General features: G+C 41.2%; 1 protein-coding gene and 1 long non-coding RNA gene across 5 annotated transcripts in view; one reads left to right on the plus strand and one right to left on the minus strand.

Moving 5' to 3' along the window:
• Positions 1-87: 87 nt before the first annotated feature.
• The window catches only part of LOC148687370 (uncharacterized), a 28,532-nt gene continuing 12,025 nt past the window's right edge, over positions 88-16,594 (plus strand). The window contains exons 1-2 of the long non-coding RNA XR_015947774.1: positions 88-264; positions 1,078-1,311. This is a non-coding gene — a long non-coding RNA (uncharacterized LOC148687370). The remainder of the gene's footprint in view (positions 265-1,077; positions 1,312-16,594) is intronic.
• The window catches only part of LOC118083364 (bifunctional heparan sulfate N-deacetylase/N-sulfotransferase 3), a 76,286-nt gene continuing 66,498 nt past the window's right edge, over positions 6,807-16,594 (minus strand). For all 4 annotated transcript variants that reach the window (XM_088660376.1, XM_088660379.1, XM_088660377.1 and 1 more), the window contains exons 13-14: positions 12,679-12,781; positions 6,807-9,828 (exon numbers count right to left, since the gene is read on the minus strand). In XM_088660376.1, the coding sequence (XP_088516502.1) occupies positions 9,709-9,828; positions 12,679-12,781 (223 nt within the window). In that variant the 3' untranslated portion in view covers positions 6,807-9,708. The remainder of the gene's footprint in view (positions 9,829-12,678; positions 12,782-16,594) is intronic.

Consider the following 16,594-nt stretch of genomic DNA (forward strand, 5'->3'; position numbering starts at 1 on the left):
GAGGCCCCGCCCACTTCTCAGGCACGAGGATGGGGCTCGAGGGCCGGGCCAGTTGAGCCGTTGGTGCGAGGCGCGCGTGCGCACAGTCTCCCGCATTCGGTTGGGCGAGGTTTCAGTCTCACAAGTGCGCTTCGGGGAAGTCTGTGCCTTTAAAGCAAGCGGTTTAAATTGGCAAACTAGTCGTACTTGCATTGAGCTTTCTGAAACTACGTGAATAAACGTAGTGGGGCTGAGGCCACACACCTACCTCTACTTTCACAGAAGGTAGGGTAGTTTACTGGGGGAGGCGCGCTGCTGTTAAGCTAAAGCAATCGTTATCGCGAAAGCAACGTGTGAATGGGTTGTACGTGTGACGCAGCTGGCCTGTTAGTAGTTCTGAATTGATTTGTGAATTGGTGCCTTTACAGAAGAGTTCTTAGTTGTTTCCAAAGTAGTTCCCAATAACGAATCGGAGACAGATAACGTATTCGTTTTACTGTGCAGCGAGTTAAGCAAAACACATCGAGCCCCGTGAACCCGTTTCAGTTGTGGGGTGGGAAACCCATGATCTCTGTGTGATGTAATATGTGAAATAGTCTGGTACTAGAGAAATTCGTGCCATCAAACACATCCTAGTCAAGAGAAACATTAAAAAAACAGCGATCCTTTCGGGATACAGTACTGCAGTGTTTCCCAACCAGTGTGCCTCCAGATGTTTTGGGACTACAACTCCCATCATCCCTAGCTAGCAAGACCAGTGGTCAGGAATGATGGGAGTTGTAGTCCCAAAACATCTGGAGGCACACTGGTTGGGAAACACTGCAGTACTGTATACATTTAAACAAATAAACAATGATTGGTGGATGCTCCTGTACTTTTCAATCAATATACCGTACTCGGAAAACTTTAAACACTGATAAGTAGTAGGAAATAAATTTGGCCACTGGATGGTGCTTTTGCATCATAGCTTTGACCAAATATTGAGGGGAAATGTTTACATATTTAAATAATGCAGTTACTTTTTATGTATTAAATGCCTGTAATGTATATATTCCATATATGGAATGCAGTAATCAATAATTTACATTTTTTTGCTAGTCGCAACTTGCACCGAACCTGCTGCCCCAGCCTCCAGCAAGCCTCATGCTCCCCTCCCCCCCCACCATGCAAAAGCTGTGCTATGCTGGAGAGGGCATTCCAGAATGCGCATTACTGCTGGAAGGAGAGAGTTGCTAGTTGGGCATCCCTGCTTGAAAGTGCCCTGACTACCTTTATGCAGGAACATTCAACATCCTCCCTTGCCGGAGGGAAGGAAAAGGAGTTTGGGTGCAGGTGAGTAGAGAGTCCCTGTTTGAAGTGGGCTTGAAGGCCTTCAGGTAGGGAAGTCCAACAGGCACATTCTGTTTCCCCACCTTTACTGTACTGGGGAGCAGCAGGAAAGGATCGCCAGTTGAGACCTATGAGGCTAAGACTCTCCAGATGCCTTGGCTGTGCAACTGCCAAACAGCTTCCAACTTTCCTCGCATTTGAGGAGATGTTGAGGATCTGTCTACCTCTGCAGCTTCAGATTTGGAAGGTTTAGCACCTGGCTGTGCTTGTCAGAGGGAGGTACTGGTCATTAGCAGGGAGTTGGGCTAGATGATGCTTGTGGTCTTCCAACTCTATAGTTATGATTCTATGATTCATCAAGCTGAGCAGAATTATTGAAAATAGTGATGCCTTTTATTACTACAAAAAATATTCCATCTTTGCAAATCAGTTGTTGAGGCTGATGGTGTCATTAGTATACTAATCAATCCAAATTTATATGCCTTCCCCCCAGAATTTTGAGCAGTGTGTGTATTCCCCGAAGGCAAAGAGAGACTTGATGCACATATATGCTTTCTAGAATGTTGGGTTGTGACCCAAGTGCTTTAATAACAAGACTGATCATCACTGTTTGTAGAGGCTTTCTGAAAAGTTGATGAGCTGTAGGGATGGTTTCAGTTTCTGCTTTCATTCCAATTGATACTGGAAGCACTGCACTTTAACCAGAATTTTAAAGCTTAGTTCCATATATGTAGTCACATTAAGTGCTGCTGCAGACAAGCTATAATCTCTGGAGTTACACATATAATGTAGATGGTTTTAGCTATTTTTGTTTGTCTCTACTTAAAGCCAAACAGTTTGTTCAAGTTTTTATTTTTTTGCTTTTAGAATAAATTGAAGTGAATTCATTAGAATTTCTTAGCCCACTTGGATGTTCCAAGGGATACTCCATAGCCTCTGGTATTAATGGTGTTGAAGATTTAGACACAGATTGACTAAGTATATTGAAAAAGAAGTATATTGTCATGTATATCTCAAGTTGTTCCTGTTCTTCACTTCATATGTAATAAGCTGCCAGTCAGCTGTGAGCCTCACTTCTGCACTGATCACTTCTTCCTTTCATTTTTGTCACTGCTAAAATGTGGATGTGCCAAGGCTCTCCAACGACTTCTGCTGACTGTATGCTGCTCTCTCTTCTTCCCAACCCTATACTGCATATAACACCAATGTCTCACAACAAATGTAACTGAAGAACCTGAAGAAAGAGACAGTGCATGTGCTAAAGAAGAAAGGAGTGTGTAGCAGCCCCCAGTATTTAAAGAGCCCCACCCCATTGCATCATTAGAACCAGAACATAAACCTATGAAACTAGAAAAGAGCAAAAAATATCAATGTTTGGTGCAGATCCTAGGTACTGCACCCTCACTAAAAGAGACTGTATGGATGATTCACTAAATGATTGTAGGATGATGTGTGTACCTGAGCTTATGGCCTCAAATTCTCTTTATCTTATATGCTGCTTTATTACAACAACGATGACTAGACTACTGATCCTAAACTGAATACAGTGGAACCTCGGTTTATGAACACCTCGGTTTATGAATTTTCGGTTTACGAACGCCGCGGACCCATCTGGAACGGATTAATTCACTTTCCATTACTTTCAATGGGAAAGTTTGCTTCAGTTTATGAACGCTTCAGTATATGAACAGACTTCCGGAACCAATTACACCCATGCTTCAGTTTATGAACGCTTCAGTTTAAGTACTCCGCGGACCCGTCTGGAACGGATTAATCCACTTTCCATTACTTTCAATGGGAAAGTTTGCTTCAGTTTATGAACGCTTACTCCGCGGACCGTCTGGAACGGATTAATTCACTTTTCATTACTTTCAATGGGAAAGTTCGCTTCAGTTTATGAACGCTTCAGTTTATGAACAGACTTCCGGAACCAATTGTGTTCATAAACCGAGGTACCACTGTAGTTAGTTGCCCAACCACCCGCTCCAGAACCCACTGCTCTCAACTGATTCTCAACTGGAATTCAAACTCCCTTTCAAATCATCATCCAGTCATCACTCACTACCAGAATTCAAAAATCTCATTTTCCCCCTCCCACCTTAACATTCCCATAATAATTCTGATACAATTACTTTAATAACCCTATTACATTCAATATTTTATACACACTGCTCCCTATAACCATACTGTTAGAAGGACTTGAGCTTCCCATTCCTGGTTTCTAGGAAATGGGGGTGAGCAAACTGCAGGTTCTCCATCCCTGTTCTAAAAAGCAGGTGTCTTCCCCCAAATGATCCTGGGAATTGTAGTTTTGTTAGGGGTTCTGGGGATTGTAGGTCTGTGCGAGGGAAGCAACAATGTCACGAATAATTTCAGGGGAAGTCATGTGCTTTAAAGGCGCATTGGATGCTTTTTAAAACATAGCATCATAGAATTTTAGAGTTAGAAGGTATCCCAAGGGTCATCTAGTCCAACCCCCTGCAATGAACGAATCTCAACTAGATGATCCATGGCCGATGGCCATCCAAGCACTGCTTAAAAACCTCCAAGGAAGGAGAGTCACTGCTTCAGGCCCTAAGGGCCTCTGGAGCAGGAGAAAACAAGCTTGCTCCATCCTCCTTGTGAGAGCCCTTTAGACTTTAGTTATTGAAAGGGCTGCATGGTGCGGATCTCATATCAGTGTTATGAGAGTGTAAGCAACACATTTCTCCCCTTTCTCCACACTATGCAGAATTGCAATGGTAACCAGAAGGCTGGAGTTTGGAGTCCAGCCAGAGCTGGCTGTGGGCAGGATTCTTGCATTGCCGGGGGTTGGACTAGAAAATCCTTGGGATCCCTTCCAACCCTGCCATGCTATGATTATATCAAGCAGCTAAAGGAACAAAAAGATGCTTCTGAAACATTTGGGAATCATAGTAACACTCTCCCCACCAGTGGCTTCCAGCAAGAGCTTGCATCTTCCTTGGGAGAGAGACAGGCCAGAACAAAAGGGGGAAAGGCTTAGAGTTCAGGTAGGTGGAAATGCCAATTGAGTGCCCTACAGGATAGGAATGCTTCCTTCTTGTGTCCCCCACCCTCATGCGCCAGACAGATACTAGCTTGGCTGGAAGTCAGGCGCCTGCTGATTCCTCCATTATTATTTTTTGCAGGGAGGGAGCCTTTCCCCAACATATACTTTGTTCTAGCCAAATCCCTAGAGAGACGTGACAACCCTCAGGGACAGGGGCAGAGGGAAGGAAGGGTTCCTTGTGAAACACGTTTGGAGTATCTGTGGCTTCCAGCAAGTGCTTTTCAAAAGCATTGCTCCCTCTAACAGGGGAGGCTGAGCATAGCCATCACGGCTAGTTGCCTTTGATAGGCCTCTCCTCCATGCAATTGTCTAGCCCTCTTTGAAAGCCATCCCATCCAAGATGCTCTTGTGGTGCATCTGTTTCTCCTATGCTTCCTTGCTCCTGCAAGGAGACGACTATTGTAAGATCCTTTGAATTCCCTTGAAGCACAACTGATCAAAGGCAGGCAGATCTGTTAGCGTCTTGATAAAGATGTTCAAACGACAAAGGATGCTATTATACCCTGCAAGTGTCTCAGAAAAAGCTCCCAAGCTGATGGAGAAGAGAGCAGTTACGGTAAGTGGTCAGTGGGGCTCCAGGTTGCCGTTTCTGGATCCCACCACAGCTTCCAAGTTGGCAAAGAAATCAATGTCACAACAGTTTTTTCCTTGCACCACCTCCCCATGATCCCACGTGGGGCCTTCTCAGACATATGCTGTGTCTGAACCAGCAGATCCCACCAAACCAAGTAATCGAGGACCCAGTCAGAAAAGGAGTGTGTGCAGTCATACCAGAAATAATCAAAATAAACAGGTACTAGAAGTCATCCCAGAACTGGCCCTACTGAACACCTTCCAAGATAACAATGCCCACTCACACTAGAAAGAGCTCATAACCCACTGACAGCATACGATTCAACATGGCTAACTTAATCTGACAACACCCCTCACCCACGCACAAACAAATCCCACTGCAGTCAACCAAAGACGATCAACCACACCCCAACCTCTCACCACCAAGGAAACATAACAAGCAAAAGAAAGAGAACTTCTGCAAGTGACAATGACAAAAACCCCAAGCATACACTAAATAAAAGAACTTAAGCTTTGCCACCCCAGTCCTTCTCTCCCATCCCCTCCCCTGAGGAAGGACCAGAGATTGGAACGTTGGCCCAGAAGAGTAGGAGCGACATTGGGAAATGCTATTTAAAGTTAAATAGTAGTACAGTAAGTTGTTACAGTTTTAACAACTTACTACTCCTTAAGCAATATTTGCCATAGCAGAATAATGCCTCATACTAAGGAACAGCCCTTCCTCAGAGTGGAAAATTTAGGGTGGGGGTGCCACTGGAGAGTTCCCATTATTTGCCTTAAGGATTTTGTTCAATTGCACTGAAATAATATAAAAACCTGAACTGCCACACAGATTGTGGGTGAGAGCCCCAAACACCAATACTTCAACAAAAATCATTGGAAATCAGAAATTTGTATGGGAATTCCACGAATGTCTTTACTTATGACTTAATACAATTTGAGCAGGGCTTTTTTGATGCCAAGGAGAGACATAAATAATAATATAAAGAAGGAAGTTAAGAGCAGAGGCTATTAAGATGGACAAATGTACATAGGCTACATGATTTTTCATGAAAGACCCAGGCCGTGGAGATCAAGTAGTAGTAGATCTTCATCTGTGATATGGACTGCTTCTTTCTGAATGTAAATATCAGTAATAGATGGTGCAAAAAATTGCTGGACTGGATACATCCATGTGGCTTTGCTCATTTAACCATCCAGAGGTGTCGAACAAGTTGGCTCCCTAATGCCGCAAACCTGGAAGTAAGTGTTCCGGTTTGCAAACATTTTTCGGAAGCCGAATGTCTGACTCGGCTTCTGCTAGAGTGCAGGAAGCTTCTGCAGCCAATCAGAAGCCACACCTTGGTTTTCGAACAGTTTTGGGAGTCGAACGGGCTCCTGGAATGTATTAAGTTCAAGCACCAAGGTACCACTGCATTACTTTTAAGTGGAAATGGAGCCTTCTACATGCATTCTGTTACTGAGCTATGGCGGTTTCCTGTGCTGTGCTGTCAAAAACTAAATTGTTTAGAAAACACCAGGCTGTTCTCCCTCTCACTTTTAATAGTGAAAATGCTGGGCTTTCTTCAGTATGGTATATCACTGTTCTAAGTAACTTTTATTGACTTCTGTATTGCTTCCCTTTACAATACTGTTATACTATGGATGTGTAACTTGAAAAATTCTGCCATCAAAGATAGTAAAATGACAAGGCAGTAAAACAAAGATCCCTTCAGAATAATGTTATTCACATGGAAACAGCAGGCAACTTTAAAAAAAGAATCTCTGAGGCAGCTGTTTCTATGGTACGTTATAACATGATGTCAAACAGTAAAAGAAACTGCATTAGAATAAAGTCAATAGAAAGTGGAGAGACTGTTTTTTATCAGAGTTTATTGTTGCACAGCAGAAATCATGCCACTATCAGAATAATGTCTAGTTTTATTTTATTTTAAAAAAATTGAGAAAAACATTTCCAGCAATTTTCATTCAATGTGAATGAGAAGAATATTACATCTATAAACACTGAAATATCTATTTTATTCTTCCTGAGGAAGCTTCACATTTTCCAGCAATAATAAGGATAATCTGTACAATATATTTTGAATATTAGTTCCACTCCTCATTTTCTCATGTGTAGTACTGGGCAAATACTGCAGCAGAACCATGCGTAACTGCATGGGTTGCTTGGTTTACTTCATTGTTTGTTTCCCTTTTTGTGTGTGTTCCTTTAATAATGATGTCCTATAAATAATCACACTGTTGTTGTTTTTACTGACACAACTGTTTCAGATAGCCAACTTTCAAAATCACTTCCATGAGTTTTCACAATAACTATGTTAAAGTAAATATGTAAAGATTTATGCTGGACTATATTCTGGCATTTGTTTGTGCAGTCATTAAACAAGTAGGAGGTATAAAAAGCCTACCTGAATTTTTGGATTCTTCACAGTGCAGCCCTATACATATCTACTCAAAAGTAGCTCCATTGAGACTTACAGATAAGTGGGTATAGGATTGCAGCCTAAAACCAATACTTGGCTTCAGAAGATTGGTTGTGGTCATCAAATTATCTTTCAAGGACACTTGCCTGCCACTAAGGATCTTTCTTTGAGTAATGTCAAGCTTCTACTTATGTCAAGCAAAAGTTTGAAAACCAGTAGATTTGAGGAACCTATTATAGCTTTGTATGACAGGATAAGGAAGAAAGCAAGCACTCTTCTGCAGAGAATCCTTCACAGATGGAAAGGATACTGCATACATGTGGTTGTTCAGAAAAATTGTATATTTGTTCATAAAGTGGTAATGACAGAGATACAATCTGAGCTCTTGTTATTTCCATATTGAATAAAGGGGCCATTTGCACTCAGTTTATTGCTTTACTTAACAAAAAGGTAAGGAGTAGGACTAATGGCTTGCCTTAAAAGATTCCCTTATCAATGTAGTGCTTCCTAAATCGGGGGGGGGGGGGGCTCCAAGCACATTTAAGCATGTGAGCAGTTTTCCATTAAAATAATTCGGACTGAACAGTGCTTAACCTTGGCTGGGTGATGCTACATCCAGTAAACCGAACTGAAAATAATGGTGCATAATTACTGTCTTATATCTAATATTTTGATATATTTGGTTAGAGATCTAGCCATTTAGTTTCAAAGTACCCTGAGCCAAATATCAATAGAGTAAACTTGGTTCATAATATTGTCTAGCTTTGCTACACATTTAGTCATCATAGTGTTGTAAAATATTAATTATCAGAGCTACATGCTTTCAGAAATTTCATCATCAGTTTTTAAGTTAACTGTGTTCATAATTTTTTAGGCCAGCAGCATAATGTTCATTGCTTAAAAAATAAATTTGAATAATTTTTTGTATTAACTTAACTGCAGATATTCCCTCCAAATGTATTTCCATAGCTTGTGAATCTGTTCATTTTGAAAATACTAAAGCAATGCATAATATAGTACCTAAGAAATCCAAAGTATGTAGAACACGTAAATAAAGCAAATCAGATATGAGTATGCTACTTGCCACTTTCTCTGCCTGATATAGGACTAGTGAATCAGTGGAAACTTTTCCAATTTTAGGCAGGAGGAGGGGAAGTTGGGATGGGAAATCGGCTTAGCTAATGGCAAAAGACTGACCAAAAAAGGATATGAATTTTTTTTAAAAAAAAATACAATTATTTCACTGACATGATTTTTTATTCCTGCAAACCTAAAAAAATATTTTACAAGTTTGGATTTAATTCTTTTGGAATTATTTGCTTCAACAACATAAGGGTTTTTGTTTGTGGTATCCAAGTGAAACAATCAAAGCCTTGTAAAATATGCCTAAGTATTTTTCCTGCACTGGCCAAAGACCCTGATCCAGTAAAAGGTGAATAGAATGTGTAAGACTGTGATTTGGGAGAATCTTCTGTACTTCAGGAAAATCTTAAATATCTAGAAGCCCTGGTTGGACATGCACTTCTGATGCTGTTCTACAAGTAGAGCATCTGCAGCACTTTTTCCATCCATCATCTGTTCAGGAAGGGACAGGTTCCCCAATGCTCCAGCAACTCCCAGTTCAATGAATTGAGGTGAAAAGATTCAGCCATTCAACTCAAATACATAATATCATTTCTTTGAATACTATGATGCATTCCCCACATATGTTGTTTTCCTAAATGACATAAACTGACTTTTAAAAAAACCTAGTTTAGTGCTTTGAATCAGATTGCAAAGGGGGAATACATCTGGCATTTTGTGCTACGTATTTTCTCATTTTAAAAAAGACACAGCATTGTAATCAAACAATAAGAAACTTCAGCAGGCAGACAGTGGGTTACAGAACTGACATGAGACACAATATTCTTAAACTGATATGAATACAATATATAAAATTGTAAATATTTATTATGATTTTGGACAGTTGTATATTGTTGTTTTTGAAACTTAGGCCAGTTGCTTTTTATTTCCACCTTTGCACACCAAGTTATAGGCACAACCCACTAGAAGTTCTCTTGTGCCAGCCCCATTGAAATAAGTGGGAGCTGGCCCATATGACCTTCCCTATGTAACCTCCATGAAACCAGAAATTGTAATGAAATACCATGCACTTCCAGAGACACAAGTGCACCCCCTTTCACAGTCCACTTGCCAGCATATGGCACAAGCCTTACATTTTTGTTCTCTTGAAGAGACAGATTTCCCAACAGCTTTCTTGTAGCTACTAGAGACTTTAGGTCTGATTATACTTGGAGTGAAGAAGAGCTCTCTCTAGAAGCTTTACCCCGAATGCTATCTCACTTTTTGTAGCTCCTGTCTCAGCCATGATGGAAGGGGTTGTCCCAACTTGTGTAGAAGCTTTGAGAGTTCCACATTGTGATCTCTGTAGTAGCTTGACAGAAAAACCCTGCACTGTGGGACACAAAAGCCAACATTTTATTTAGGGAAATACTATAGTGTCTATAATATTTTTGTCTTCCAATTTACTTTATCTTGATCTGAACTCAATCAATTTTTTTGTAAATTACATTTGGAACTAAGTATCAGCATTTGAATTACTTAAGACACAGGCAATTTAATCTAGGCACCCCCAAACTTCGGCCCTCCAGACGTTTTGGACTACAAATCCCATCATCCCTGACCACTGGTCCTCTTAGCTAGGGATCATGGGAGTTGTAGGCCAAATCATCTGGAGGGCCGTAGTTTGGGGATGCCTGATTTAATCCATCTAATGGCACTACCAGTGGCAGAGCAAGCCGATCAGGTGCCTGGGGTGGCGCATGTGCCCAGCGCCCAGGGTTGGGCCAGCCGCCCACAGGGCGGGGCGAGCCAGGGCAGAACGCTCCACGGGGCCTCCAAGAGTCTGCCTGCCTCCTCCCACTCAGCTGCCCTATACCTGAGGGGGGAGGCGGCAGGTGGACCGTATGACGCAGTGCGGAGCCTGTGGGTGCCTAAGCCACCGCATCACTCCCTGGAGAGATGCGTGGCTTAAGCACGCTGCAGGCCCTGCGGTGAGTGCCACCCGGCATTCTGCCACACACACCCTTAGTGGTGACACCCAGGGCAGACCACCCCTACCACACCCCGTTTCCTCCACCCCTGGACACTACACAGAAAAATGTTTCCTGCACACACAGCTTCCATTTCCAGCAGTTGGAGCTGCACTTGCAGAACCTTTTCCAAAAGCTTAAGGCAGTATTGGAGTCTCTGAGAGGGAGACCTAAGGGCTACAAGATTTGTTACCAAAGAGATCCAACCCTCCCATGCCTTCTCTGTGAGACTACAATTGTTCTCTAATGCTAGCGAGTCCTGTTTCCACAACAACCTCTCAAGATTGTACAAACTATGCTGGTCCTGGAGCTAGACAGGTGGTCCTTCAGATGCCACTGGACTATGATTTCCAAGCCCCTGCCCATTGCCATGTTGGCTGGGGCTGTGGGAGTTGGAGTCCAAAGGTTTGGGGGAATCCCCAGAACAGATGTATGGAGCTTGGGGGAGAACAGAGGGAGAGGTAGTTCTGTTGTGCCAGAAGTACAAATGGAACTACTTCGTTGGATACTGCCCCAACAATATTTGGAGGGGCACATGTTTGACTCCTATTTTAGAGGATAACACATTTGTACTATGAGTGTAATCTTAATCCTGCATCACCCTTCCCCTACTTTTCCTGATTGTGACTGTAGGGTGGTTCAAGACTAACTCACATTTAATGATCTTGAGTATGCACCTGATAGAGGGGAAAGCATTTTAACGTGTGGTAGTATATTTCACTTATCCTGGATCATTTTAGTAGTCCTAAACCAGGAGTAGCTGAGTAATGCTGTCCACATATCATTGACTACAGCAACAGCCCCAGTTATGGCCAAAGGTTAAGAATGATGGGAACTGTAATTCACCAACATCTGGGGGGGGGGGTACTATATTGGCTCCCTGTCCTAAGCAATCACAGATCTTTTGTCCACGTTACTAGGTTAAATAGTAGTAATGGATCTAGCTTGATTGCCTAGAGTCCCTAGACCCTAATCTAGTTTTAGAGTATTGAAACAATTCCAGTGTCTTTCCTTAATTTGTGGAGCCATTCTACCTAGTCAATAAAAATCTATGTGATATTGTGTAAGATATTCTCTACACGGTAGTGAGCTTTATTGTAAAACCATGTTTGTGAATAAAAACTAAAAGTCTCCCACCCCTCACTGATCACACTTTAATCATTTATGAATAAATGAGAACGTTTATCCAATTATTTGTAAATATACAACATAAAAGATCTTTCAATGAATCAATTTCTTAAGGACAGCAGTATGCAATACTGATATAGGTCTGATCTGGGATGAAGAATGCATTAGGGCATGGGCTGCCCTATCAAGGAGAAAACAGAATTGCCTCTGACATTGTAACTTTAAGAACTGTAATTTTAAAAACTTGTGACTGAGCTTGTTTTCCCCCCTCTTCCCTCATTCCTTTTCCCCCTGATGTGCCATGTCTTTTTATATTGTGAGCCTGAGGACAGGGGGCCGTCTTAGAACCAATTGTAAGCTGCTTTCAGAGTCTTTTTGGCTAAAGGGGAAAGTATAAATGCTGTAACTAAGTAAACATTTTTCATTTTTTTCCCAACAACCTGCAAGACTGAGATCTGAAATATGAGGTAGTTTTCCAGAAGCTTTGTATTTAGGATGATTTATGTGTAGTAGTTACCCCTAATGGTGTATCTATGATGTTAAGTCAAGCATTCAATGAGCAAATTTCCCCCTGTGCCTTGTGTCTGTGTTTGTGACCCTGAAATCCTTATCCTCTGCCCCTCCCTGGTGCTTGAATCCTAAAGTCCAATCAAGGCTCCACCTCATGCATATAAGTGTTCATATCTTCATTTGAGAAACAGGACTTGTGCCCCTGATTCCTAACAAATTTAGGAATAAATTAACTAAATTTAGGATAAATTTAATTAAAATTCTGGTCCTTTTCAAGTAATACAAAAATCTGAATAATCAAGACATTGCATATGACAATAACCTTTGTGTGCTTTTGCTGAGAGGCTTAGTTCTCAATAAAAATATGCTAATTTTTACAACAATCCATATGGATTAATTGCAAATGAAGTAAATGGCATACTGGGTACATTACAATTCAACCTAAGTTATTTTAAGTCCCATTCATTTTAAGGAAAGAGTTAAGTATGAACTTAAGGTTTCTTTCACTGAAATCACTCTGAAGTATGTTATGTTTGGCAGGATCTTATCCACAGCGCAACTGATAAGAGTTTACCTCAGAATCCATTGGAGGGTACTTTCTGCCTTTGCTCTTTCCAAGACATTTTGTTTTTCCTTCTTCCAAGAGTTGACACCAGAAGCCCTTGTGTGAGTCAAACCTGAAACATATAATGCCTTTAGATACAATGAATAACATCATTCTGCGCGTGGAAGAAAAAGTGAAACACAAGCCATATTGCATTGTTGCCTTAGCTCCATAAACTGAGAGCTAGTTCATATGTTGACCTCTAAATGAAGCATCACTAATGGACTCATGCACTGCCACCACATGCTGCTGAAGCATTTCCTTGCTGCAGCCTCAAAGAAAGGTGACACCACTGAGCACTCAGCATCTTTTATATGGACAATAATGGTAACATGTCCATTAGTTTCTTGGACTTTGATCTAATTTCATGAGGTGCAGTCTTTCAAAAATGGTGCTGTGTGGTCCCCTGCAAATGCATTGTGGAATTTCTTTTTGTATGTAAAAAAGGACAGTTTAGCTGTCAAAAGATGCATTACAAGAATATTCAAATAGAAGTACTGTTCCTTTAGAATACTGAGCCCCATTGACTGTTGGATTTTTTGAATAGTCAAGTTACTTTATAGCCGGTCTAATGTAAATACTGTCTGTTTAAGAGAAACAGGTGCCGGTGTTTCTGTTAATTGCTCACAGGCGTGGGCTCTGCTTCTTGTATATAAGGCTCTGCCAGAAAGCCTTCTGTATCTCTTAGTTAGATCTTTTCAGTTTGATTCATCTCTTAGTAGATCACTCTCTCAGTTGTTCTCAGTTTAAGAGATTCCCAGTTGAATCTTAGTATGAGAGTTGCTTAGTTATAATGCTAGTTTGCTGTTAATTCTCAGGTAGTTTAATGGGAGTTTTGTGGGAGGTTTGGAAAGTGGGTAGGTAACATTGCTAAGAGAGAAAGCATTTATCTTTAGTTTAAAGTCTCTTTAGAGTCAGTTAGTTTTTCAGTTAAAGAAACCCAACCGTTTGTATTTTCATCTGCATACTTTTACAAGTGTGCAGCTAGTAAGGGGTTTCATATAAGGGAGATAATACCCTACGCTCTTGGTGGTGTTTTCTTAGCCAGGTCAACTTCTGACTGCGTATACTCTGTGTGAAGCGTACTTTAAAGGGCCGCTGTAAAACTGGGATATATGATTTAGGTTAAGCAGGTTTCAATATCCAGTTTTCTCCAATACTATTATTATCATATATATATTCTCAATATTAACATCTCTGTAGTGTGGAAGTCATTGCAATATTCTTCCTTCACAGACCATGAGTGTAACATGAGAAATCCCAGGTTCAACGTGAGGAACCCATGTGATGGCTCCCCCTGTGCCATCCATGTCCGTTTTCTGGGAGGGACAATGTTTGCATGAATATAAGAAGAGTCTTGCTAGATAAGATCAAAAGCTTATCTAATACAATGTTCTGTTCTCACAGTGGCCAGCCAAATGCTTATGGCAAGCCATCAAGCAGGACATGAATGCAATAGTGCTCATGCTTGGGTACCCCAGAACTGGTTTTCAGAGACATACTGCATCTGATACACGAAGTAAGATAAGGCCATTATGACTAGTAGTTAATTAATAGTACTGTATCTGCCATGAATTTGTTTAGTTCTTTTAAAAAGTCCGTTTTCACTACAACTTGTGAGGAGGAGCAGTAGCTCGAGCTGCTTCTGTGTGGCCTGGAGTTTTTCATTTTACTTTTGCAGGGCAGAAAAATGTATCTTTAAATATTTATTCAAATTAATATATTCTGTTCTGAAAGAAATGCTGGGGTAGCTCAGTTTACTAACTGTAAGCGTATGAAACTCTTACTCTCAGAACTGTGGGTTGGAGCCCCACGTTGGGCAACAGATTCCTGAATTGCAGAGGGTTGGACTAGATGGCCCCCTGGTCCCTTCCAATTCTTCAATTCTATGATACGGTGAATGGAAAAAAATTAATACTAGTCATATTTCCAGGATAGGTTGTCTGTATAGTTGTATGGAAAATGCATCCAGAAGACAAAAATGTATCGAGGAGTTAGTGGTCTAACACAGAGCCCTTCCTGCCTCTGTTCCTTCCCCCTCTTGCTCCTGTTAAGTTCTTTGATGGTGTGAGAATAGTCTTTAATGTCCTGAGAAAGTTGGGAGGAGGTGAAGCCCCCCCCCACAACTGCCTTAATCAGTTGTGGAGGAGAATGCTGGGTACCATCTTTGATGTTGGACATTGTTTTGAGAAAGTGAGACATTGAGAGAGGGTGGCTAATGGATGATTTGCACGTAGCCAGTCTTGGAAGCCACAGAGGCTATCTATAAAATTGGGCGGTTTAGGCAGAGTTTATTGGAAGCTCGTGCATGGACTGATCGGCTGCAGGGCCGTCCAAACTGAGGCTACCTCGGGGAGTCACTTCACCGCTTCTTGAGGGCTTCCAAGTGGCAGGTTGAAGTGCTTGCTTGGTATGTATACACTGCTTGCTGTTTTAGAATAAAATCTTTAATCTTCTCACTCGTGTATTTTTTATTGCTTCTCAATCTAATTTTAAAAGAACCACCTTGCCTTTGGCAAGACAACAGTCAGTCAATCAATCAGTCAATCAATAAAAGTTTACATAATAACTTATTCATGGATTTAAACCATAGGTAGCATGGAAGCAGAACCCGAAAGAGTCAGTTGCACTTTTGGACAAGAGCAGGAGAGTCCCTGGCTGCACCATGCTGTGTTTCACACTATGCTTTAGGCTTAGTATATTTATTTATCAAATCGTTTAATGGGTGGAGCAACCCTATTAGATCAGAAGGGGTAAGAAGCCAGGAGGGAGAATGGGGCAGAGGAACCACCCAGTTCATACCCCTGTAGAGCTTGTGTGCGGAGAGTGGAAGGTAGACAACAGTGTCCCTTTTTCCTACTTTCCACTTGCAGTTTCCTCCTCTCTTGGTTTCAGTGAGAGGGAAAATAAGTACACCAACCCTAGGGCTGATGTGCCCACCCCCCACTTCCAGTTGGGTGAATGTGAAAGGTTGGGTGAATGTGAAAGGTCCACCAGATCCAAAGTCTCTCCTGACGAACATGATTTGTTTGCCCTCTGCACCAGCAGAGAACAAGGGAGGCATTCTTGCAAAGTTGTGGCACCTCTTTTTCTAGAAAAATAGGACTGAGTATAATGTATTAATTAAAAAGGGAAAAAAAACTTTAAAAAGTACTAATACCCACTATAAAATACAGGTTTACCCCAAGGCACAGGCTGGATTAATGTGGCACAGTAGTGCACAATAGAGGGGCACTATGTCATACTCTGGACTTCATATGTGACACACTTGTCCCAAAATATTGGGTGATGGTGGTTTAAGCAAAGATTAATATTCACCAGCTTATATAAACTGAATGGAAAAAGAAAAGAAGACGTCCAAGGTTAAATAAATTCAGAGTGTACCTTTATGAGAGCTGTATCAGATCATTTAAGTGAACAAGTAACCTTAAATAGAAATCTTAACAAATCATTGTTCGCAAACAAGAGTAGACACGAAAAAAAAGCATGCGCTGGAATTAGATGCAGATTGGAATAATTCACAGCATGCAGGTCAAGCGGTATGGTGTAAAAGAGGCTGAAAGCTCAATAGAATTACTCTAGGGGTGAATTTGATCCATTATGTCTTTACAATGCACTTGACTTTATCTCATGGAAGATAAAGTCGGGGTTTTTTGTCACATACTCCACAAAAAAGAACAGCACAATTGACTAAGCGGCGTTAAATAGAGAACTGTCTGGGAATGAACACTATTCTTTTTTGAGAGCTTCTTATGAAAACAGACAATGGGATTTCATACAAAAGAGCAGACTAAGGTTATCAATCTCATTTTAAGGGCAAGTGAATAAATGTTTGAATCAAAATGGTTTGTGTACATGACTATTTATTATATACATGACTATTTAT

The sequence above is a fragment of the Zootoca vivipara genome, chromosome Z1 (genome assembly GCF_965207765.1).
Source record: "Zootoca vivipara chromosome Z1, rZooViv2.hap1.1, whole genome shotgun sequence".
Lineage (NCBI taxonomy): Eukaryota > Metazoa > Chordata > Lepidosauria > Squamata > Lacertidae > Zootoca > Zootoca vivipara.